This window comes from Bubalus kerabau, chromosome 8, assembly GCF_029407905.1.
Source record: "Bubalus kerabau isolate K-KA32 ecotype Philippines breed swamp buffalo chromosome 8, PCC_UOA_SB_1v2, whole genome shotgun sequence".
Lineage (NCBI taxonomy): Eukaryota > Metazoa > Chordata > Mammalia > Artiodactyla > Bovidae > Bubalus > Bubalus kerabau.
This window is the reverse complement of record NC_073631.1, coordinates 122,170,655-122,196,549: the sequence shown is the minus strand read 5'-3', so window position 1 is coordinate 122,196,549 and position 25,895 is coordinate 122,170,655. Positions and strand designations below refer to the sequence as shown.

General features: G+C 55.7%; 1 protein-coding gene and 1 long non-coding RNA gene across 3 annotated transcripts in view; one reads left to right on the top strand and one right to left on the bottom strand.

Annotated features, from left to right (window-relative positions):
• The window catches only part of PTPRN2 (protein tyrosine phosphatase receptor type N2), a 611,715-nt gene that overhangs the window by 541,338 nt on the left and 44,482 nt on the right, over positions 1-25,895 (top strand). For both annotated transcript variants that reach the window (XM_055591390.1, XM_055591389.1), the window contains 2 exons: positions 10,292-10,439; positions 25,060-25,133. In XM_055591390.1, the coding sequence (XP_055447365.1) occupies positions 10,292-10,439; positions 25,060-25,133 (222 nt within the window). The remainder of the gene's footprint in view (positions 1-10,291; positions 10,440-25,059; positions 25,134-25,895) is intronic.
• On the bottom strand, positions 14,043-16,004 carry LOC129659714 (uncharacterized). Its single transcript, XR_008718198.1, has 3 exons — positions 15,827-16,004; positions 15,088-15,241; positions 14,043-14,279 (listed from the first exon to the last, which is right to left on the bottom strand). It is a non-coding gene; the product is annotated as an uncharacterized LOC129659714 (long non-coding RNA).

Below are 25,895 nucleotides of genomic sequence, written 5' to 3'. Positions count from 1 at the left end.
GCAATTAAGGACTCTTCCAGATTTAGAATACCAAAACTCAGAATTATAATAAAAATATATTAATTAAACCTTCCAATCAGTTAAGCTCTACAAAATCGAAATTGAACTAGATTCGTGCACTCTCAACGCCCTGCTTTGCAAGCAGTCGCCTTTTCCTTCTCTTCCAAAAGCACAGCCCTTCTCGGCGCCACATAGGGGCAAACAACTCATCCTGGGGAGGCTTTCCCAGCAGTACTTTGAAAAAGCACATGGTTTTCTTCAAAGCTTTTGTTTCTTTGTTTTCTTGGTTCCTCAATGTAGTTTATTTTTTCAAGTACAGAAGGAACTTTAGACCAAACAGATAACCCAGGGCTCACAGCCCCCAGCCCAGCCCAGCGTCTTCCGTTTCTCCTTTGCTGCCTCTCTGTCCCGGGCTGTTACTTACTCACCGTCTCGCCTATATGAGCGTCCGTTGGGGACGTCCTCTTAAAGGTTTTGCATTTGGAGCCATGTGAACTTTTCGGCACTGTTTTAACAATTTAACATCCCTACTATCGCACAGTCAGGTTGGTCACCACATCAGAAAGGGGAGCTCGATTCTAACTCTCGCTGAGACAGCCTGAGAACAGCTTTCGGGGTCACTGGGCCTGCCGAGATTCCATTCCATCTTCAAAACAGCTCAGCCTGAGAAACAGAGCTTTCACGGGGGGACTGGGGGAAACGGCCTTGATTCACATGCGTTGGTGAGGCCACCTCTGCTGCGCGTGCCCGATGCTTTTGCTGGTCAGTGTCAGGCTTTCATCCTCTTCCCAACTCGCCAGGATAAGGGACGCAGACTGCCCCCTGCGATCTCACGCGCGAATGTCCCCTCCTCAAAAACGCCTCCTCCTCGGCGGTGATACTGAAAGTGTGATAAAAAGAGGAAAGGCCGCAGGAACGGGCTTTCATTCCTCCTTCCTAATTCCTCTCTCCCGATGGGGCTCCCTCAGGCTTGGCACACGCAGCCCAGGGGCTGGATTCCAAGTCATGCTGGCTTTTCCCGAGTGAGCCCCGCTGCCCACACAGGGCCACGCGCTGAGCCGCCTGGTCTGGGTCCCTGCGTGTTCCTTTTCTCTAATATGATGCGTGTGTAGCGCGCTGCACTTTAAGTTCCCGGTTTGAAGGAGATAAAACGGCACGTGTTTAACTGTCCGGTGAGACCCTTCGTCCCTCGCCAGGTGGGACTGGGCGGGCGGGGCAGGTGTGAGAACTTGCTGGGAGGAGGGTGCCGGCCGTGTCCGGAGGTTCCAGTGTGGTTATTGTCACTGGAGTCAGATGGCAGTGTGAATACGCTTGATTGTATGGTTTGTGATTCCCATTTCAAGCAAATCTTTCCTAAGCTAAGAAACAGCAGAACTACCCTCTGATCACCTAACCATATCTGCCCTTCCTTGAGTTTGAACAGACTACTTTGAATTTCTAATTCCAAATGTCTTAGCCTGCCTGATGCATAATATTAACAAATACCATTTAAAATATGCCAGATGCAGCAGTCTGTGCAGACAGGATGCCCGCCTAACCCAGCCATTTCCTGTGCCCGCATCTGTGTGCATAACCCAGCCATGTACTGTGCCTGCATCTGTGTGATGTGGGCTGAGCCCAGACAGTTGACCCCACCTCCTTTTTCCTTTCATCTTTCCATGTTCTTTGCTCATAACTTAAACGTCTTCCTTTTGGAGTTCAGACACTCAGCATACACATCTTCCTTTCATGCATTAATAGAGACAGGTGACCATGTTTATTTTTAAGGGAGAAGCATCACCATCTCCCCAAATGGTAGCTGAAGCAGCTCCCTCCTTGCTGTTAAAAGCCTGCATCTGATTCCATCTGATTTTAAAGCACCAGCCTTCAGGTCCTATCACAAGGAAAGAAAACGTGAAGGATGTAATCTTATTGTAACAAATGGTCTGATTGCTGTCATGGGCACCCACACCAGCTGCCCAGGTGGCCCAGTGGGAAAGAGTCCGCCTGACAAGGCAGGAGATGTGGGTTCGATCCCTGGATCGGGAAGATCCCCTAAAGAAGGAGATGGCAGCCCACTCCAGTCTTCTTGCCCAGAGAATCCCATGGACAGAGGAGCCTGGTGGGCTATGGTCCAGGGGGTCACAGAGAGTCGGGCATGACTGGCCGTGCATGCAGAACAGCATAGGCACCCGTGTAGAGTGGAGAACAGAGACAAAGCTTTCCGAGTAATAATTGGATCTTCCAAAACCTGCGCCTCCTTCGTGACACCCTCTCCTCGGCGGCAGAAGCTCGTTCCCGGCAGTGTAACTGTGAAATGGACTTTCACCAGGACAGCCTCTACTGGTTTCGTGTCTGAAGACCCACAGAGCCACAGAGGTCTCCAGAGATCTGTGCAGACACGGTTTTGTGCTGACGTGAGTGGTTTCCGTGGATACCGATCACTGTGACATAAAGTCAACCGGATCTTAGAGTTTGCTCGATTTTAGCGATGGTCCGCCCTCCTTATGAGTTCCAGTTTTTTCTGTTAAAAGCTTATTTCATTATTATCTTTAGTAAGTCCTCTTGCCCCTCTCAGGGTGTCACCCTCTCGTTGCTTGTGGTACAAGCGTGCGTGCTCGGTCGCTCAGTCGTGTCTGACTCTGCAAACCCCAGGGACTGTCACCCGCCAGGCTCCTCCATCCATGGGATTCTCCAGGCAAGAATACTGGAGCGGGTTGCCACTCCCTTCTCCAGGGGATCTTCGCCACCCCAGGATCAAACCCATGCCTCCTGCAACCTCTGCATTGGCAAATGGATTCTTTACCACTGAACCACCTGGGAAACCCCATTGATAGTGGTCAGAAATGCCAAAGTAACATCATTTCTGTGACTTTTAACAGAACTAAAACTGCACTGTTCACCCAGGCTCTCGTGACCACTCCACGTGAGTTTGGTCGAGCACCTTGGCAGCCAGTATCTGCCAGGATCCCAGCTCTGTGGGCTGGATTCAGACCAACTCGCACAGGTCTCCAGACCCATCCTCCCAGCATTCAGAGGTGGGCAGCAATACTCCTGCAGCAGAGGACGGCCTGGGGGCCAGGGAGCCGGGTGCCCGCGGCTCTCCTTGGAGCAGTCACAGTCCAAAGCCCTTGAGACCACAGATGCTGGCTTGTTTTGTTCTTGTTCAGTTGCTAAGTCACGCCCAGCTCTCTGTGACCCTCATGGACAGAAACACACCAGGCTTCTCTGTCCTTCACTCTCCCGGAGTCTGCTCAAACCCATGTCCATCGTGTCAGTGATGCCATCCAACCATCTCATCCTCTGTCGTCCCCTTCTCCTCCTGCCCCCAATCTTTCCCAGCATCAGGGTCTTTTCCAATGAGTTGGCTCTTTGCATCAGGTTGCCAAAATAGTGCAGCTTCAGCTTCAGCATCAGTCCTTTGAATGGATATTCTGTTTCATGAGGAAAGTGCTGGCTTGTTGCTGTTTGACGAAGACAAATTGAGCTAGTCATGTTGTGGTGAAGTAGATGATTTTAGGGATTCTTTGATTGTGACCCTGGAGACTGACCCTTGATGCCAACACTGGTAACACAGTGCTGGTGAAACAGTCCAGATCCCGACATGGTCTGAGGTGCCAGGTCACAGTCCCACTTGGCATCACCAGCTCTTTCCACCCAGAGATCGGCAGCTCAGCTTCACGTCTCTACACTGGCATTCCCAGTGGTGCCTCAAGACTGGCTCATGACACCTCCATCTGAACCCAGTGATAAGAAGCACGTAGTGGGGAGGAGCTCGAGGATCCTGCCTGATCCGTGCTGTGAGGAGGCCGTGGGCTTGTTAGAGGGACCACCATCCCTGGCGAATCGGAAGCAGCATTGAAACCATGACCAATGAGCTTGGTGAGGCTGCTTCTCGCCTGTTTGGTAGCATCAGGAGGCTGACCACAGACAAGGCAGCCTCACAGCAACAACTCTACTTGATCCCCTCGTGTGCTCAGGCCACGCCTGGCAGGTGCTGTCCGTGCAGACTTAACATACTGTACTTCCTTAGATAAAGCTGCTGTCCCCGGGAGACAACATACTGTACTTCCTTAGATAAAGCTGCTGTCCGTGGACACTGCAGTCACAGAATACGGAAGAGACATAAGATATTCTCTCATGAGGAACACCATCTTTTCCATCTGTATATAGTTTATAGTCACAAAGTATAATTCATATATTAACTCAGTCAAGCCCCAGAGCTACCTTAGAAATATGTACTAGAATTCCCATTTTTGCATAGCAGTATATTAAGGGTAAGTAAAATTAGATGGTTTGCCCAAAAAGTCTATGGGGACCAAACCTTTTTGTTTATTACATTATTAAGGAGTTTTTTGAAATCAAGCTCACTGCCTTCTCTGTTTTATTAAAGTTGCATTCCTATTGGAAAACTCCCTTAGGCATTCACAAAGGCTCTGAGAGTGATGGTAAAATTAACTTCCCAAAGATACAAAAGTGTGCCTGTGATTATTTTCTTAATATGTTCCTGTGATTATTAACAAAACTCTTTTATACTCCAGAGCATCCCAAACGCTCCATATTCCTAGGAATCACTTTCTTGACCTGAAGGTGTTGACAATTTGATCAGAAAACCATGCAAAAAATCCTGGGGTGATATTAACAAGTTAAGGACATACGTCTCCACATTATAATGCAGTAACTTTTGTCCCAAAGGTTCGGGATTCTGTGTAAATTGATTCTATTAAATGTGGAAGCCAGCTGGTTCGTCCAACATATGGAGAGTGTTTCCTGAAGAGTCGTCTCGTGGCACGTGGTCCTCGTGGCCCAGAAACTCTTGGTCGTTTTCCTACCCAAGCAGTCTAATCCTGTGGGCCAGAAAAGGGCACGTGAGCTCGGGAACTGGAAGGTTAGAGTCACAAATACGAGGAAGATTAAAGAGGAACGCCTTAGATTGAGTCAGTATCTCATGAACTAGGTCCTGTGAAAGCCATCCTCATGGTAGCATCATGTGGTCAAGGCTCAAGAGGTCATTGTCAGCCGGGTTGACTGCAAATGTAGAAAACCCGTATTCTGAAAGCTCAAGACTTTTTTCCATGAATGGTTTGATCTGGGGATTATCTTCTATGCAAGTGCTTCAAACCTAGGCTCTTGGAAAGTACAATTCAAGAAGATTTTAGAAACCTTCTCACTCAGGACTTACCTGAACTCAGCCCGAGTGACGTTCCCGATGGACCCAGGCTTTTGAGAACACAATTTGCGTAAGCCCAGAGCCCGCCAGAACCCATGTCCAGGGGAGCGTACTGAGCAATTCTTCAGGATTAAAGACTTGCTTCCAAAGGTCCCTTACGAACTACATAGCTGTCTTAACTCAACTATCTAAGCTCCTCAAGTTGAGCCAATGGGTGCTGAGCCCTGAATCCGCACTTGACTGGGCTCTTCCAAGTGGTGGGGGTCTCCCTCACTTGACCAGCCCGCTCCAGTGCTGGTGTGTCATGCTCTGCTCTGCTCTGTGCACCCAGAGCTTCCTCTGTGGGCTGATGGTGTTGGTGTAGGACAGGTCCCTACGCCCCAGGAGCTCACAACCCGTGGGGAAGACAGGCTCCTTACGGTGGGACCGCGCACAGCACATCCCGAACGAGGCTGCTCACCCAGGGCACGAGGTCCACAGAAGTGACCCACAGAGACACCACAGACCTGGACACTGAAGGGGGCTAAGATCAAACAGGGGGGGAGACTGGGAGAAGGCCTTTCTGAACTCTGGCCATGCCTGCAGCCTGCGACCACAGAAGTGACCCACAGAGACACCACAGACCTGGACACTGAAGGGGGTCAAGATCAAACAGTGGGGGAGACTGGGAGAAGGCCTTTCTGAAGTCTGGCCGTGCCTGCAGCCTGCGACCACAGAAGTGACCCACAGAGACACCACAGACCTGGACACTGAAGGGGGTCAAGATCAAACAGTGGGGGAGACTGGGAGAAGGCCTTTCTGAAGTCTGGCCGTGCCTGCAGCTGCGAGGCCTTGAGACTGTCACAGGAACATTTGCCATGAGTTGCATGGATGCTCCTTGGGTAACTCAGAAAGGAAGAAGGCAGCAGGAAATATTTAATGAAACATTACAAAGTCCTTATGGTACTTTGGGGGGCAGTTCTTCCAAGTTTTAGATTTGATGGCAAAAATTTTGGATTGCCAGTTATCGATACACAACATACAACTGAAGTAATACAAATTACTTCAATTTGTGATGCTGGAGAAGACTCTTGAGAGTCCCTTGCACCAGTCCTTGGATTGGTACAGAGAGATCAAACCACTCAATCCTAAAGGAAAGCAACCCTGCATATTCATTGGAAGGACTGATGCTGAAGCTGAAGCTCCAATACTCTGGCCACCTGATGCGAGGAGCCAACTTGTTGGAAAAGACCCTGATGCTGGGAAAGATTGAAGGCGGGAGGAGAGGAGAGAGGCAGAAGATGAGACGGTTAGATAGTATCACTGACCCAATGGATGTGAATGAGCGAACTCTGGGAGATGGTGATGCACAAGGAAGCCTGACGTGCTGCAGTCCATGGGTTGCAAAGAGTTGGATGTGACTTAGCAACTGAAAAACAGCATCCAGGTTTCCAGATCATGTCAGTCATTCAACAAATACTGACTCTGTGCTAAGTGCGTGCGGCATTGGCCCCAGCCTGGAACAGGCAATCTCACGAGAGGATGGAGGGCCTGGCGCCCACAAAGCAGAAGGGGACTCACGTCACAGAGACGCGGGTTTTGCAATAGTGAGTATCTGATGTGGGGAGTGGGTTGTGGGAAAGGGAGATCAGGGCGTGGACGGGCCTGAAGGAGGAGGTGGCGTCTGCACTGACCTGGACGTCTGGGTGGATTCGTGGCAGAATTGGCATGAAGCGTTGAGAATGACCGTGACGGGGGCCGAGTTCAAGCGGGCAAGTGTTCTTGCTGGGCTGGCGTGGCAGGTTGGTAGCATGATGTCTGGACAGAGCACATGCTGTCGGGGCACCGGTGGCGGCGTTTGGAGCAGGTGGTATTGTGACCACAGTCCCGCCTGTGCAGGAACCAGAAGGAGGCCTGAGGCGGGAAGCGGAGCAGGCGGCAGGACGGTGCGTCTGGAAGACCCTCGTCTCAGCATCGTTTCGGCTCAAGTGAGAAAACCCCGTAGTACTGATGTTGTCCAAGGCCTAGGCAGCAGCTGTCAGGACAGAGAAGCAATAGCAACATGAAAAAGCAGCTCACGCATGTGCCAAGGACGGTGGCAGTTACCACAGCCTTGCAGCTTCACTCTGGGCAGGAGGTCATCAGCGGCTTCTGTTTTCACTCTGCTTCCCTTTACTTTCTGTTCTTTTCTACATGTGCTGTTTATGGAATAAAAAGGCACCGTTTTTTTTTAAACTAAGCCGTCCTGCCATACCCACTACCCCCCGCCCCACACACACACACGTACATGCACACACACGTTAAATGAAAGTATTTTAAAGGTCAGCTTTTGGAACACCTACAGTCTGGGGGAGGAGCACGCAGAGTGTTTAAATTTCATGTTCACTTACCTAGTTATTCCAGGAGGCGACTGTGTCCGGGGAGGACCCCTCCACCTGTTCCCACACCCTTGAAAAGAAGGGGCCTCATGGTATTAAGTCACGGTGGCAGGTTTTGTTTTTGTGTAAAACTCATTCTTTTACGACCAAAGCCTAGCTTCCCCACAGACAACGTGAAACTCACTCCCGTGTCTCAGAAGAAAAGCATCTAACCCACAAGCGTAGGGAGCGACGGCTCCTCAGACGCGGATGGGAATTATGCCCATTTATCACGGTGACCGACGCTCTGTAAAGGTGTAACAGAGAAGCACCGCTGCTCGGAACAGATCAACTGAGACGACCGGAGCAGGACGAGCACAGGTGACCGCGGCACTGCACGCCGCGAGGAGGAAAGCTTTGTCTCGGTGTTTGCGTTTCTTTTACTCATTTTTCTTTCTGGCTGTGCTCAGGCTCTCCCAGTTGCGGGAGCCAGGGCCCCTCACAGCGGTCACTTCTGTGGCCGAGTGCGGGCTGTGGGGCGTGCCGGGGCAGTAGCTGCCGTTCGCGGGCTCGAGTGTGAGGCCCCTTTTGCAGACAACATTTGAGATTGGATTAAACCTTCTAAGGCTCATCAGTTTAGAATCCATCGTGTTTTATTGAAAGAAGCTCATTTGGGGCTTCCCCGATTGCTCAAGCAGTGAGGAATCTGCCTGCAATGCAGGAGAGCCTGGTTGGATCCCTGGGTCAGGAAGATGCCCTGGAGAAGGAAATGGCAACCCATTCCACTATTGTCGCCTGGAGAACCCCATGGACAGAGGAGCCTGGTGGGCTACATACAGTCCATGGGGTCACAAATAGACACAACTGAGACTTACTGTTAGAGGAGAGAACCAGCAACTCTCCGTACAACTTACTTCTAGAAAACAACTCTTCTCAGAAAGAAGCTCATTCTTCCCTGATGGACTTTGTGAACAGCATTTTCCAAAGAAAAGTGAGGATCCCGGATCATTTTGCCAGGAACCGTTTTACGCCCACGAGTGAGACTGTACGTTAACCAGTCTTGGGAAAAGTAATCCCAGAAGCACTGAGACCATACACTTACCCAGAACTCCCCTCCTTCCTGGGACCTCCACACACACCGTATTTTAGGCTAGGTAATAAGCTGGTCAGGATTTACACAGATTTAAGTACTGGGTTGTGCAAAAATGCCATCCTTTTTAGAGTAACTGGTACAAAAAATATATGTGATGCTCCATGATGATTGTCCCCAAAGAAAGCAGTGTGTGGTTTACATTTTCTGGACTGTGCCCTAAAGTTGCTTCTTTAAAGATGTTTCATTTTGCTTTGTGGTCATATTTGAAAACCCAAAAGCAAGATGTTAGAAGATGAGACTATTTCCTTTGGGCCCAATCAAACCACCTGGGTCAGTCCTTTGAAATTCTTTTCCTGAAACCCAAGGGCCGTGTCGGGGAGTGGGCTTAGAACTCCTGTGATGTTTCTTTTCCTCATGAGGGTGAGCTACTGAGGTTCACGGTCTGTCCCTGAAAAGGGTTCATGGTCACAGTTCTTGGTCATCTGCACGAAAGGCCATCCGCTGGTCCCCTAAGCAGATGTAGCAGGGGATCGAGGGATGTGTGATAATTGCCCGGGGCCTGTCAGTGGCCCTCCCGGAGCCACAGGCCAGGGGCACCTCGGCTGGTCCAGGTAACCTGGAGCATGACCGCTCCCCTGGAGCAGCGCCCTCGGGCACCCAGCCTCCACACCCTGCTTCAGCGCACACTCACTGATACACACACCAGTCGGACCAACATGGACAGAGTCGGTGTTTGTTAAGTGAATAATACAAAGCAGTTCAGGCCAGCTGTACTCCACATTTTACTGAGAGGTGTGAGATCTCAGCCCGACCGTCTGGTGGGCTTCCTTCCTTTTCACGTGCCCGTCTGTCCCCTGGGGTGGGTGCCGATAAGGCGGGGCAGCCAAGGGCAGCGATGGTCACTGGAGTGGTGGTTGCTGGACTGAGCAGACGAAGGGGCCGACAGAGGGGCAGGGTGCGCGTGGAAGAGGTGTGAATCTTGGCTGGACGTTGGAGTGCCTGACCAGGGACCTGGCTCCGTGTGTGCGTGTGTGCACACGTGTGTGTGTGCACATGTGTGTGTGTTTCATTTTGCTGTGTGGACATATTTGAAAATCCACAAGCAAGACATTAGAAGATGAGACTATTTCCTTTGGGCCCAATAAAACCACCTGGGTCGGTTCTTTGAGATTCTTTTCCTTAAAACTGCAGTCATCTCTGGACTAAACAGATCAGTAAAGCGAGTGAACAAGACCAGCTCTGGAGTCTGTGGAGGGAATGTTCAGGAGGCCAGTTTGCCCGTCCACCTCTCCTGTGTCCCTGCCCATAGGCAGGTGCCTGGAAAAATTAAGATCAGAGCAGATGAGGGTCAGACATTTGGTTTGTGTTTGGGGTTTTGTTTTTTAACCCTGACGGCCACGTAACACTGTGTCCATCAGAGCAAACTGCATCCCCCTGGTGGGTTCAGAGAAGCCGGCCTGTCATAAGGAAAACGACTTCTGTGTAGAGGTGGGAGCGAGGTCAGCAGCCCCAGAGAGGGGCTTGGCACGGGCTCCCTGCCCTGCGATGTGGGACACACGCCCCCCCAACGTCTGCTTCGTGCTCGGCCCCTTCCCCACCGCGGTGCCAGCCCGCCCCGCCGGGTCCGCGCAGGTGGAGCGTGGGCTCCGCCTGGGGCCGCCCCAGGGCCCACGCCCCGCAGGCGGACCTGCTGACGCTTGCTCTCTGTTCCAGGCCTACATGGAGGACCACCTGAAGAACAAGAACCGCCTGGAGAAGGAGTGGGAGGCGCTGTGTGCCTACCAGGCCGAGCCCAACAGCTCGCTCGTGGCCCAGAGGGAAGAGAACCTGCCGAAGAACCGCTGCCCGGCGGTGCTGACCTGTAGGTACCGCCCGGTCCGGGGGGCGGGGGTTGCAGGGGCGGCCCTGCGGTGCTTATTTGTAGGCACCTGAACACACAGCCTGGCTCCGGGGGGCGGGGGGCGGCCCGGCGGTGCTCACCTGTAGGCACCTGAACGCACCGCCTGGTTCCGGGGGGCGGGGGGCGGCCCGGCGGTGCTCACCTGTAGGCACCGCCCCACTCAGGGGCGGCGGGGAGGGGCTGCGCCCGCCCCGCTCCAGGGTCTCCTCTAGGGCTCATGGGGCTCCAGAGCCCTCCCTCCTCCGTATCTACCCCCTCTGCCGACATCACTGTTTTTTATTTTTTTGGCGTAGAGTTGATTTACAACCTTGCGTTCGTTTCAGGTGTACAGCAGAGTGATTCAGTGACACACACCTCTGTTCTTTTTCAGATTCTTTTCACTCACAGGTTATTACCGAATATTGAGTATAGTTCCCTGTGCTGCACAGTAGGAGCTTGTTGCGTATCTGTTTTATATATTGAAGTGTGTGTGTGTGTTGATCGCAAACTCCTGTTATCCCTTCCCCGTCTCCCCTTTGGTAACCAGCCATCAGTTTGTTTTCTGTGTCTCTGTGTCCCTTCCTGTTTTGAAAATAAGTTCATTTGTGTCGTATTTTGGATTCTGTGCCTGGCGCCCTGCGAGCCCCACCCGGTCCTGGAGGCGCAGCGGTGGGGGTGGGCACAGGTAGATGCCAGCAAGCTCAGGCTCTGCTGCTGCTGTTGCTCTGGACTCGGGGCTTGGTTCCGAACGCCTGGAGCCTCGTCCTCCCCTGTCCTGGGGATCACACCATCGCCCTTGGACTCTCAGGGCTGTGGGGTCAGCGAGGCAGTCTCGCAGGCCGGGCAGGCTGTGCAAGGAGCAGACGGGTCTCCCCAGCATCACTGGGCACCTGCTGCCTGGCAGGAGTCACTGCCAAGAGAGGGGACACGGGGAGATGCCAGCCCTCCATCTCCCTGACGTTGTGTGAGCTGACAGGCGACTGAAGGGGCAGAGGCCCCCGGGGGCGTGAAGGGATGTGCGGTGCAGGCTGAATGTGCGTCTCCCCACCCGGCCGTTCCTGCCTTCCGTCACTATCTGGAGATGCTCCAGCCTCCCATGTTCCAGCAGGTTCCAGGCTGGGGCTGGTGGGGGTGGGGGCCTGTGATTAATACACCCCCTGTGGGGGCGGGAGTCCGACTGTGTCGTGAGCAGTAAGTGCTGAGCGACTTGCGCGCGTGGAGTGAGTTTGTGGCGGAGGGCAGGAGGGATTCAGGCAGACTTCAGACGTGACAGCACGTACTTTGTGGGCTGACGTGTCCGAGGGCTCAGCAAAGCCCTCAGGTCTCAGAGGGAATACCAGCACCCTCGCGAGGACACAGCCTCCATCCTGCGCTCGGAGCCAGAGGGCCAGGCGGTGCCACCCAAAGGCAGGAGCCCAGCTCCTGCTGCCCGTCTGCCCGGGGGACGCAGTGGCTGACACTCTGGCTTGTGGGCAACGGCAGCGACTCGCTCCCGGCTCACAGGACAGGAGGAGCCAAGACACGCGCCTGTGTGGCTTTGGACCTGAGCCCGGAATGACACCCTCCTGTGAAAATCTTAACACACTTCTAGGTGTAAGGTTTTTCTAACAGTTTAGTTGGTGTTCAGACCAGTTCTGTGATGTCTGAAGGGCTTTTCCCTAAAGAGCTCTAAAAATAGGGGCCATTGCAATTTGTGTTTTATATTTAGAAGGAAAGCCAACAACAAACAGATATTTAAGTACCTGCTGTGCGCCAAGAAATATCAACATATCAGTAACCTCCGATAATGCAGATGACACCACCCTTATGGCAGAAAGCAAAGAAGAACTAAAGAGTCTCTTGATGAAAGTGAAAGAGGAGTGTGAAAAAGTTGGCTTAAAGCTCAACATTCATGGCATCTGGCTAAGATCATGGCATCCAGTCCCATCACTTCATGGCAAATAGATGGGGAAACAGTGGAAACAGTGACAGACTTCATCTTTTCGGGCTCCAAAATCACCGCAGATGGTGACTGCAGCCATGAAATTAAAAGACGCTTACTCCTTGGAAGAGAAGTTATGACCAACCTAGACAGCATATTAAAAAGGAGAGACATTACTCCGGAAGTTGGTGATGGACAGGGAGGCCTGGCGTGCTGAAGTACGTGGGGTCACAAAGAGTCAGACACGACTGAGCAACTGAACTGAACTGAGCACCGAGGACTGCTGGCCAACACAGCGATGTCTGGTCAACCACGCTCAGCCCTTGTCCTCAGGGAGGATCTGGGTGGGGGATTCCAATTGCACCCCAGATGAGTAGCCATGTGGGGCAGATGGTCAGCCTGTGTGGAAGCCTCTGGTTTCCTTGGTTGTCAGGGCTGCAAGATAAACACTCAAGTTCAAAGGCTCTTCCTCAAGCGCCCTCCTGCAGCGCCAACCAGACAGAGACATGTTCCAGGCCATACGCCCTGCAGCCGGTGGGTCCACAGGCCGGGGCCTCAGGGATGCAGGACAGCCTGTTTTCAGCCTCCAGCGGGGGTGGGGGGCCAGCCCCAAGGGGACCAGGGCCCTAGAAGCCCTCGGACCAGAGCCTCGGGCCTGCTGCCTGCACGTGGGCTGGAGCTGGGGCTCCACAAGAAGTGCTTTCTCGGCCGGACTCCGGCATGGAGCGCGAGCCAGAAGCCGCCGTTTCTGACCATGTGGCCGTCACAGAGCCTGGTCTCAGAGACAGGCGGGCAGACAGAGCCTCCCCAGACGCGTGAGTCTCGTCCGCACACGCGTCCCCGGCTCAGTCCTCCACACTCCTGCCTTCTCAGCTTTCAGAAGGAGACCTGGTGGTCAGGTCTCGGCCTGCAGCCTCCCCGAGCAGGACCCCAGGGCGATGGCGTGCATTAAACTCCTGGTGGTCTCGCCAGACTCCACCAGGGAGAACGGCTGCTTCTTGAGATCTGCTTCGTGTTGTCCGACTGTTCCCTCCACACGTGCAGCGATGTCCGTGGTGGAGCAGAGCATGTAGACAGGGTGGGCCTCCATGCACCCTGGCCCCTGAAGCCGATGTTGACACCACTTGGGTGTCAGGGTGCTCATTACAGTGTCATGTGTCAGACACGCTCCCCCAGCAACCACATCCACCCTCCGCCCAGGAGACAGGAGTGCTGCTGGGCTTCCGCCACGCTCCCTGATGGGCATGGCTGGGGCACCCACCTGGACCCCACCCAGGGCAGTGTGCAGGCTCCACCCCTCCACCCCATCCATGTCTCTGTTGGTCCACTGCCCGCCTGATATCTCCCCACCCCCCACGCCCCGCCCACACTGGCCCCGGTCCAGCTGAGGCTGGGACACCCGCTGCGTCCCCATCAGCAGGTTGGTGGGAAGTTCAAAGTGGCCGGACAGCAACTTTCCCATCCCTGACAGCCCGAAGGTTCTAGCTGCAAACAAATTGTCTTTCAAAGAAGAAGGCAGATTTACAAGATGTTGGCTGGTGCTGTGCTAGGTCCTGTTATATAGCTCAGAAGTTTAAAGAATTTAAAATGCTTCAAAGTGCTTTTTTTTTTTTGCATTTTTAAAAGAATTATGCAATATTCCCTCATATTCCTGTTCTTTTCAAGCTAAGGACAGGAATATGATGCTATGGTGGTATGCCATCTTAAAGTCTGTGATTCTGACTCATAATAGCAAGAGAGAGACATGGAGGTCCGGGGGTACTTAGCGATGAAACCGGAGAGAAGGTCAAGTTGAGGACGCAGACACGGAGGATGGACAGAAGGTCCTTGAAGCCGTGTCTCGAGGTGTGGCCTTTAGGGTGTTGCTGCTGATGTGCTCACAGCTGCATCCACGGCCTTACCTGGCAGACGGGGCAGGGGAGGGTCTGAGCGACTCCCTCCTGGCTCTTTCTGGGAGCCGCATCACCCATGGCACCAGCTTCAGCCGCGTGTGACAAAAAGGACGGTGGCCGGCTGATCATGTCGCGTGCCATCCCCGAGCTCCCGGGCCTGCCCCCAATCCTTCCCCAGCCTGCCCCCCACCCCTCCCGGGCCTGCCCCCGACACCGCCCGGGCCTGCCCCCCACCCCGCCTGGGCCTCCTCCACCCAGCCCTGGCCTGCCTCCCACCTGACCCGGGCCTGCCCCCTACCCCTCCCTGGCCTGCCCCCCACACTGCCCGGGCCTGCCCCCCGCCCTGCCTGGGCCTCCTCCACCCCTCCCCGGCCTGCCTCCCACCCCACCCAGGCCTGCCCCCAACCCTTCCCCGGCCTGCCCCCCACCCCTCCCTGGCCTGCCCCCCACCCAGCCTGGGCCTCCTCCACCCAGCCCTGGCCTGCCTCCCACCTGACCCGGGCCTGCCCCCTACCCCTCCCTGTCCTGCCCCCCACCCGTCCCCAGCCTGCCCCCCACCCCACCCGGGCGTGCCCCCGACCCCGCCCGGCCTCCCCCACCTGACAGATGAAGGGGCTGGGATTCGAGTCTGTCTGTGTGCCCTGTGATGACGAACACCCTGCGTGTTTCTGTGGACTCATCTGAGACTCTCGTGTCAGGAAAGTGAGCAAGACTTCACACTTCCACGGAATGAACGTCTAAAATACACCCACAGCCGCCATCCTTGACAAAGCACCACTTCCCTCAAAACACACAGAAAATTCCTTTCCAAGCAAACCTTGGGCTGACGCTTTCCCCCGCTCTGAGCAGGATCTCCGCGGTGAACATCCTGGTGTGGTCACGTCGGAGTGACCGGCTTTGCCTGTAGCCATCAGTCGTGGGAAATTCTCCTGAATCTGACAGCGAGCCGGATTTCTTCTCGTGTGAGGAAGCTGCCCAAGAAAGCGGCGCGTCCAGATAAATTCCTGACCCACTGTCTTTTCTTCACCCCCCCCTTTTATGGCCTCAGAACGAGCTGAGTAACTGCCTCCAGACGGGGGAGGCCGTGGATACGTTGGTGCCGAAAAGGAAATCCCGCAGCAGCATGCGGGCTTCTTCCTTCGCAGAGGCTGGGCTGCCTGGGACTGAACTTTCTAAGGGAAGCAGAGGAGAGACTAAGGCCGTGTTCCAGACGCTCCCAGGCCTCCTCGTGGAGCTGAGCCCTGCAGGGCCAGAGCCTCTGGAGTCGGGGCCCAGGGCTGAGGGCACAACACCCCAGAGTCCCCCAGAGCAGAGGGGCTACTTGGCAGGCTGGGGGCCATGCCGACCGTCTGCACGGTTCAGCCACCTGGGTCCAGCTTCTGCCTCCTATTCACTCCCTTCCTGGAAGCTGGACCACTGGACATGTGAGACATCCGACCTCCTGTGGCCTGGTGTCTGCACGTCTCACCTCTCACAGCCGAGGCTACACAGAGTCTCAGCTTCGGGGGGACTCGGGGGCTGGGAGAGACCTGGGACCTCGGGGGTGGGGGCCAGACCTGGGCCCTCTCCTGGATGCGTGCTGGTTCCCACACCCCGAGCAGCCAATCACAGCCTTCAGAGGGCCACGCCAGGCTGTGTTTCCTCCGCCGAGATGTTCCCAGTGTCCGTTCAGCGTGCGATGGGCTCCTCACAGGGCCCAGCCCTCATCCGTCCATCTTGACTCAGCACTGAACTCTGCATTCACTTCCGATAAATGCACCCTTGTTCAAAGCCTAGGGGAGCTCGACACCCGCTCATCACGGTGCCTCCTTGTCGGTGTTTGCTCTCCGTGCAACAAGCATGTTTCAGATGATTTCGAGTCACTGATGGTATCATATTCAAGGAGATGAATGCAGGGCGCTGCCTCCCAAGGCACGGACCCGGAAGGACCATGCCCATGGCTGCTCCCTGCATGACCCCGGCCCACCTGCCGCCGCCCTGCAGCCCTGACACACCCACACAGAAGAAAGGCCCCGTGTGCAACGTCCCCTTCACACTGCCACCTGAGAACCTGGAGCCAGAGGTGAGCCAGGGCGTCGGGGGCGACAAGGGTCGTCCCCCGTCCTCCTGACCCCAGGGGGCTCCTGGCCACCCAGTCCCGCGGGTGCTTTGCAAAGAATGCCGGCTTGGCATCATTTTCCCCACCCTTTTTATTACAAAAGTTTTCAGATCCTCAGGTTAAAGTGATAATTTGACCTCAGGTTGAAGTGATAATTTGATGATCGCCTACATCCCCACGGGCCAGACTCCACATGGCTGCCACTCAATTTTGTGATCTGGCTGTTTTACTTCATTGTTGGCTGAACTATTTCAAAGTGGGTTTTATGTGTCTAAACGGTTTAGCCTGTGTCTCCTAAAGTAAAGACCTCCTCCTACGTAACTCTGACCCCGTCGTTATAGCTGACAGCTGTGGGGATGCAGCCACGAGATTAAAAGACGCTGCTCCTTGAAAGAAGAGTTACGCCCAACCTAGACAGCATATTCAAAAGCAGAGACATTACTTTGCCAACAAAGGTCCATCTAGTCAAGGCTATGGTTTTTCCAGTAATCAGGTATGGATGTGAGACTTGGACTATAAAGAAAGCTGAGCACCGAAGAATTGATGCTTTTGAACTGTGGTGTTGGAGAAGACTCTTGAGAGTCCCTTGGACTGCAAGGAGATCCAACCAGTCCATCCTAAAGGAGATCAGTCCTGGGTGTTCCTTGGAAGGACTGATGCTAAAGCTGAAACTCCAATACTTTGGCCACCTGATGTAAAGAACTGACTCCTTGGAAAAGACCCTGATGCTGGGAAAGATTGAAGGTGGGAGGAGAAGGGGACGACAGAGGATGAGATGGTTGGATGGCATCACCTATTCAATGGACATGAGTTTGAGTAAACTCCAGGAGTTGGTGATGGACAGGGAAGCCTGGTGTGCAGCAGTCCATGGAGTTGCAAAGGGTCAGCCACGACTGAGCGACTGAACTGAACTGAGTGGTTACCTGCTTAGACGTCCAGGAGGTCAGCGTTTGAGTAAACTCCAGGAGTTGGTGATGGACAGGGAAGCCTGGCGTGCAGCAGTCCATGGAGTTGCAAAGGGTCAGCCACGACTGAGCGACTGAACTGAACTGAGTGGTTACCTGCTTAGACGTCCAGGAGGTCAGCGTTTAGCAGGAGGGTCAGACTGCCAGCTGTACTCCCGTTTCTGACCCTCCTCCCCTCCCCTCCCTCCTCCTCCTTGCCCCCTCTTCTCGCTGCTCACTTCGGTTGGAGTTCTTAGTGGACTGAGGCGTCAGGAGCCATCAGGTTGACTGCCATCTCTGTCAGCCTCGGGCCTGATCTCGGCCCTGGGTGAGGGGCATGCCATCCACACCGCCCCAGGCCCGTGACAGGAAGCAGACACCCCAGATTGCAGAGTCACTTTGCTCTTGAGAGGAAGCCTGAGTCTGACGGGTCCTGCTCGGTCCCCCTGCCTGTGTGGCAGCAGACCACCAGCCCCAGGACCCACGTCCTGGCCCCGGGGCTCATACGGGTGCCACATTCGCGACAACGTGAAGGGGGAGTTGCAGATGAGCCTGAGGTTTGCTCATCAGCTGACCTTAACTTAGGGGGAGGGGCCTGGGTTTTCCAGACAGGCCCAGGGTCATCACCAGGGTCCTCGGCGTGGAGGAGGGAAGCCAGGCTGGTTGGGGTGATGCGCTGAAGAGGGATGGTCCTGGCCAGGATCCTGGGAGCAGCCGGAGGCTGGAACCCAGAGAACTACCTTGATTCAGACTCACCCCAGGCTTCTGGGCAGAAGGACAAGCATAAACGGGCAGTGTTGAAGCGCTAGGTCTGTGGACATGGGTTCTGCTGGTCCTGCCCCCTCACTTAGCTGGGCTCTGCCCCCCACCCCACCCTCTGCCGCAGCTCGCCCAGAGCATCGTGAACATGTTTCTGTGCGAAAAGCCACACTGTCGACACGGCCAGCTGCCTTTCTGGTGGAAATGACTATGCGGAGAAGCACAGCCGTCTGCTCACTACTTAGACCCGTGTTGGTGGACCTCCTGGTCTAAAAGAACAAGCAACCGGACTGTTTGTTTAGGCTTCGGCATTTGCTGGGATCAGGAAGATCCCCTGAGAAGGAAATGCAACACACTCCAGTGTTCTTGCCTGGAGAATCCCATGGATGGAGGAGCCTGGAGGGCTACAGTCCACGGGGTCGCAGAGTTGGACACGACGGAGTGACTTGCGCACCAGGAGGACACGTTATCTGCTGCTGCAGCGTCAGGCGCCGAGGGCCTCGGGGCTTCTGGGCCATGTCCCCTCGTGCCCGATCTCCTTCAAGTCTCAACCTAACCCTCAGCCCCGTGCTCCCCCAGCTGCGCTGGGCCCTGGCCCGTACCCCTGCCGAGGGCTCTCCTTTCCTGGAGGATCCACCCTCCCGTGCTGCACACAGAGGCCCAGGACCCTGAGGCAGGCTTCCGTGCGGGGCGGGGGTGCGGGCGGCCGCCCCCCGTGCGGTCACAGGTGCAGCGGAGCCAGATGCGCGGCTCCACCTCGTGTCCCGGCGACTCCGTCCCCAGACCCCGCGGATCTCCCCCGCCCCGGCTCCCTTCTGCCACGTCAGCCTCGGTCTGAGTGTCCGCTGGGCCCGTCTCCCCACCTGCCGTCGCAGGTGTGTCTCTGTTAAGGTGACTCAGTTCCTGCCAGACTTGCTCCCCTTCCTTCCCCAGGCGTTCTCATTGGCAAGGCCTGGGGACAGGGGGTTTCATCTTGTTCTCAGACCCCGTCCCAAAGGCTCAGGTCACACATCCGCCCTGGTCCCTGTTGATGCTGAGACTGTCAGCTAGAGGTGACATGGGCGTCACCCTCCATCGACCCTCAGTCAGCCCAGAGGAGGCCACTTGCTTCCCACTGACAGCCCTGTGCTCAGCAGACCAGGGTTGCCCCATTTCGTGTAAGCATGGCTGAGCTGCCTCCCACCCGGGCCCTCGGAGGCTGCGCCCCTCACTGCCTGTCCACAGCTCTCCGCTCAGCCCGGGGTGGGTGCCTCGCTCGGAGAAGCAGGTGGCTGGGGTGCGCCGGCTGACGGTCTCTGGGTGGGACGGTGCGACTGCGTGGTTTCGCTTGGTCGGTGTCTGCGCTCTTGTTTCTGCAGAGTCGTTCTTGCGTGTGCCACACAACCGCTGTGGCAAACACGGGCACACCGTGCTCCCCGCCACCCTGCGGCGCGCTGGTGTCTGCAGTGGCCCCGCCGAGGGCCAGCCGCAGCCTCCCACAGTCCCAGTGCCTCTGGGGCCTCTGGGCAGAGCTCCCCTCCCCTTCCTCCAGGCTCGTGAGGGCCCACCTCGTGCCTGTTCCCTGCTTTCCTCATAGAAAACTCACTTTTTTAGGCTGGTAGGAAAGTCCTGCTCTCAGTCATTGAAGGTGTGGGACCTGGAAGAGCTGAGATGCAGGAGCAGGGCACACAGGTCGGTGCATCCTAAGGGAACCAGGCCCAGACACAGGCCAGCACCGGGGGCAGCCGCACCCGGGCTGCAGAGCTGTGTCCTCACGGGCTGGAGGCCGGGCCCAGGACGAGGCTGGCCCGCCGGGGCTCTGAGGGGCATTCATCCCAGGCCGTCTCCTCGGCCTTCACGTCTGCATGCTCCCTTCTGTCTGCCCGGGTCTGAGTCTGAACCTCCCTACTTCTCTCCAGGCCCCAGACACATGGGGTGAGGCCCACCCATGCCTGTGAGCTCGCTGTGCCCGCCCCCTCTGCACAGACCCTGCTCTGCGTCAAGGCCACAGCCCAAGGTCCTGGGGGGCACAGTTCAACCTTTGACCCCAGGAGCCCTGGGACAGCCTGGGCCACGACCTGAAACCTGTGGGGTCCTTTCCTGCCCAGCACACAGGCCAAGCCCCGAGAGGCCTTCCCCTCATAGACGCTGAGTGTGAGGTCCATGCGTAGTTATAACAGGGGGTCCCACTGTGCTCTGGCCCCTGTGACCCACCTTCAGGGCCACTCACCTGCCGAGCTGGGCGGCCATCCTGCAGGAAGCCCCCGTGATGCTTGCGCTTTGCTCACCCATCAGGAGACCCACGAAATTCAGGAAGGATCTGGTGACCACTGGGTCATTCCCGAGCGTGGCCCGACGTGGGGTCTCTGTGGAGGACTCGCAGCCCTCTGGACAGTGCTGGCCCATCTCAGACGCCCCTGCCACGCCTTCCAAGTGGAGAAGCTGCTGCCAGCCAGCGTGATGGTCCCATCGCAGTCATAACAGCAGATGGAGAAGCGCAAGGGCCCTGAGGCAACACTGGCAGACCATCCAGAGGCAGAAGCTCCCTCGGCTGGAGCTGCGGTCAAGCAGCGGGTTCTACAGACTCCCGGCTTGCGTTACCGTCAGCAGCATCGATGAGCCGCGTCCTCAAGGGAGGTGAAGTCTGTTGACTCGCCCACGGATCGGCACACTCGGCAGGGTGACTGATGTGACCGAGAGCCCAGGAAAGCCCCACCCTGAGGGGCCCGTGTGGGAGATCACAGTGGAGGCGGCCTCCGCACTGTCCGGAGCTGGGTTCCGGCAGTGCGGGGAGGGTCCACACCATGGCCCAGGCTGAAAGGAAGCCTGGATGGCGACGCTCAGTCACCTCCAGAGTCTGCCGCTTCAAGGCTCCTCTGCCCTCGTCATAGCCAAACAGTTCTAGAACCTGTTCCTCCCTGGCATTTGTGAAAACCATCCTGAGGTTGCTGACGACTCGTCGAAGCCATGCAGCGAGCTTCGCCAGCCCAGCAGACCCTTCATCAGTCAGGTGTGCATCCGTCTGTCATCTGGACCTTGCTTCTAAGTCCCTTCCGTCTGCCAGACCTCACGTGGCACCTGACAGGAGCCGTTCACACAAGGGCCCTGTGAGTCGGACTGCAGCGTCCTGGGCTTCAGATGATAAATCTGACACTTTAAGATGCTGAGCCGTTTACTCAGCTATTGCGTGGCTAGCAGGAGGCAGGGCTGGTTGAGCCCTCAGCGCTGTGGCCTTTGCCAGGCCAGTTACTTGGTCTTTTGGAGCCTTAGTTGGCTCCATTCAGCCTAAAATGGGAAAATGGCCCCTGCTCTGTCTGACACAGTGTTCCAGAAAGAAGGAGGTGATGAGTTTGAAACACCAGGACAGGTAGTGGATAGACCACGAGAGGAATTCAAGACATCGTTTTTAAACATAGGAGTAATACCAGCAATTCTTCAGGGGTTCAGAAAAGGGACACTCACAGAGGGCTAGTTCATCAAGCTTCTTCTTGAGAGGAGTTCTTCTCCTTCCCTTCTTGGTTGAAGTTACCACTGCGGATCTCGTGAGAGGAGAATGGCCCAGTGATGGAGTCAGGTGCAGTGGGGAGACGCGACCTGAATTTCCTCGTGTCCTGGCTTCCAAGGGCGTCTCAGACGAAGACCCTGAGGACACACCCACCTCTTCATTCAGACACCAGCGCTGCGGGTGTGAAATGTCTTGCTCTGTGGCTGGGGTCATCATGTTGAATTTGATCCTGAAAAAGATGTGTGTGTTCGTCCGAGGAAGATGAAGGAATCATTCGGGGGAGGGGCGGGGACTTGCTCACCCCGGCCCTGGCGTCAGCTCCACTGCACCTGCTGACCGTAAGCAAATCGGTGATCCTGCCAGGCACTCTCTCTGCCTTTCACATCATGAGGAAAACTTGCAGCCGCCCTCAAAACAGGAACTGCGAGCCACAAAATATAAGACATGCCCAGCCGAGTGAAGTGTCCCCTGGAGCATCCCTGCTACACGCAACCGCCCTTCACTGGACCCTGGCCCTTCCAGGGTGGTGCTCAGTGTCTCCGAGGGAGGTCAAGATGGTGCCACGCTAAAAAAATCAACTTCACTGTCAATTCTAATATGAGGATGTTGCCACCAAGTCAGATACGTGATGGGAAGGAAGCAGAACTCTGAGCTTTGGAAGCCTTTGTCCCAGACTCAGGAGCGTCTCAGAAAGGGTACCTTGCAGGGACGAAGGCGGCTGGGCCGGCGCCTGCAGGGTGCAGGAGGCTGCGTGTTGTCCTCACAGGCACGCTCGCGCTCCAGCCCTGCTCAGTCTGTCCCGTCAACCATCAGAGAGCCAGGCTCACCGGGACACCCAAACTTAGGACCCGCTTTCTCAGTTCTCCTGCTAGAAAATCCAGCTGGTGTTTGTTTACTGGGCCCGGTTGCTCGTGGGGCTCCGTGGAGATGAAGGGGACCTGACAGCCCCCCAAGGCTGTGCCAGTTCAGTGCTACACGGGGGCCACCCTGCTCCGGGTGGGACAGGACCCTCTGAAGCTCCAAGCCCCACTCCCTTGCGATTACCAGCAGCCCTGCCCTGGGTCCTGGGTTCTCAGACCCTGGGAGCAGCTGACGGCTGCTTTCAGCAGAGCCCACAGTGGGCTCATGGAGAGTGCGTGCAGTGAGGCCCTCAGGAACCCTCTGGAAGGTGCTGGAAGCCCTGCCCTGTGCATCCAGACCCCTGTGTGGCTACAGCAAGCGCAACCTCCACTCAGAGAGAGGCCCAGCTTCCGGGCGGCTCATCCCCCTCCCCCAACACACCAAGAAACTGGGCTCTTGAAGTGCATTTAAGGGTTAGTGTTTGTAGCGCGCTGGAATGTCAGAGTTGACAGACTTTTCTTGTAAGTTCTTTGTAACTTCCTGCTGCAGTCATTTCTCAGTCTCTCAAGAAAATAAATCTGTGCAGGACCCAAAGTCATTGGGTCCAGGGGACTTTAGAATCGGTGGCATCTTAGCAGGAGGCTTGGCAGCTGCCATCGTAAACACCTTCAGAACATTCCACAGGGTGCGCTCCATGTCACCTCTGCTCAGGTAAACGTGCCAAGTGTGAACTCCTTCCTGATATCTAGATGGTTCTTACCTGTCTTATCTCTGCTTGGAAACAGCCAATGTTAATACCTTAATAAGACGCACAGGAGGGTAGACGGTAACTTCCGGGTTCAGTCAGCTATAGGCCTTGCCAAGTTTCCTGACCCTCAGAACCGTCTAAAACAAAAAATAAGTGAATAAAGTCTCCCAGAGAAATGAAAGAAGCCACCAGAGCAAAGCCCCCGAGCTCTCCTGCCCCCACTGCCCGAGCTGTTCCCAGGGGCGGGGGCAGGAAGTGGGGAGACCCGGCTGAAGGACCAGGAATCCGGACTCGGACTTGGGGTGATATGCTCGCCGCTGCAGAAACGCAGGCCTCTGGGGCTGCAGCTGGGCTCTATCTTCTCGGCATAAGCAGGTGGGGTGGGGCCCTCAGGCCCCCCTGTAGCACGGGCTGACAGCGGAGCTCAGCACTTCCCATTTTCAAGGTCACACCTTGCTGAGGGAGAGGAGGAAGGCGGGAGACTCGGGGCCCCTCGGGGTGCCCTGCTCACTGCGAAGTCCCTGCAAATAGGCAGAGAGAGTTATCACTGAAGGCAGGGGAGTGCTTGTTCCAGAACCAAAATTAGGGATGATTCACAGATCACACACAAGCTATGATGGAGCATGCCCTTACTCCCCACCAAAGTGTCTGATTTCAGCATCGGTCAACTTATTGTGCCCACTGAAAGCACATTTTCATGTCGATGAGTCCCCATGTGGCTCCTGGCTCCCTCTTCAACCTCATTTTCTTTTGTCCTTATTCCCCTTTTAAATCTACATTCTTCTAAACACAAGTACCTTGTCATTTCTAGACCACAAAACTGGGTGTATTGAATGGTGGGCTAATAGCTTAATATCTATGTTGGTGTTTATTTTCTCTATGTTACTGAATATGTGTCGTTTAAAAGCAAACACTGCATGAGCTATTGCCATGGAGTTGACTATCTTTAGCTCAGAAAGTAAAGAATCTGCCTGCAATGCAGGAGACCCAGGTTCAATCCCTGGGCCAGGAAGATTCCATAGAGAAAGGAAATGGCAACCCATTCCTGTATTCTTGACTGGAAGATTCCATGAATAGAGGATCCTGGTGGGCTACAATCCATGGGGTCGCAAAGAGTCAGACACAACTGAGTGATAGCCAGCTTTGGCATTAAACTTGACACAAGAGCAACACTGGGTGCCCACACACCTGACGCTCTGCTGGTGGGCCGAAGGACCCGGGGGGTGACAGGAGGAGGCGCGGGCTGGGAGACCGAAGGACCCGGGGGGTGACGGGAGGAGGCGCGGGCTGGTGGACCAAAGGACCCCAGCGGGGGTGACGGGAGGAGGCGCGGGCTGGGAGACCGAAGGACCCGGGGGGTGACGGGAGGAGGCGCGGGCTGGTGGACCAAAGGACCCCAGCGGGGGTGACGGGAGGAGGCACAGGCTGGGAGACCGAAGGACCCAGGGGGGGATGACGGGAGGAGGCACAGGCTGGGAGACCGAAGGACCCCAGTGGGGGTGACGGGAGGAGGCGCGGGCTGGGAGACCGAAGGACCCCAGTGGGGGATGACGGGAGGAGGCTCGGGCTGGGAGACTGAAGGACCCCAGTGGGGGTGACGGGAGGAGGCTCGGGCTGGGAGACTGAAGGACCCCAGTGGGGGTGACAGGAGGAGGCACAGGCTGGGAGCAGTTACTGGGTACCCACACACCTGACGCTCTGCTGGTGGACCGAAGGACCCCAGTGGGGGATGATGGGAGGAGGCACGGGCTGGGAGCAGTTACTGGGTGCCCACACACCTGACGCTCTGCTGGTGGACCAAAGGACCCCAGTGGGGGATGACGGGAGGAGGCACGGGCTGGGAGCAGTTCGGGGGGGTGAGCGGTGGCCCTTGAAAACACACCACATGGGTTAACGCTTTGCCCTTGGGCTTGCAGATGACCACTCCCGGATCCGGCTGAAATCGGAGAACAGCCACAGCAGCTCTGACTACATCAACGCCAGCCCCATCGTGAGTACCAACCCTGCCACCCACCAAGCCTGGGGGAAGGAGTAGGCCGGCCCGGCCCTGGGTCAAGAGCTGAGCCAATCTCCACCTGGTAACTAGTCTCCACCAGGTAACTACTTTCATCTGGTAATCAGTCTCCACCAGGTAACTCTCCACCCAGTAACTGGCCTCCTCCTAGGAACTGGTCTCCCCCCGGGTAAATAGCCTCCAGTCTGTAATTAGTTTCCACCTGGTAACTAGCCTCCTCCAGGTTACTAGCCTCCACAATAAAACTAGCCTCCACCTGGTAACTAACATCCACTCTGTAACTAGTCTCCACCTAGTAACTACCATCCACCTTGTAACTAGCCTCCTCCAGGTAACCAGCCCCCACACTGTAACTAGTCTCCACCTGATAAATAACATCCATCCTGTAACTAGTCTCTACTTGGCAACTAACATCCACCCTGAAACTAGCCTCCACCTGGTAACTAGCCTCCACCAGGTAACTAGCCCCCACCAGGTAACTAAACTCTACCTGGTAACTGATATTCACCTTGTAACTAGCCTTCACCCTGCAACTAGCCTCCACCAGGTTACCAGCCTCCACACTGTAACTAGTCTCCATCTGGTAACTAGCATCCACCCTGTAACTAGTCTCTACCTGGTAACTAGCCTCTATTAGGTAACTAGTCTCCCTCTCGTAACTAGCCTCTACCAAGTTACCAGACTCCACACTATAACTAGCCTCCACCTGGTAACTAGCCTCCACCCTGAAACTAACCT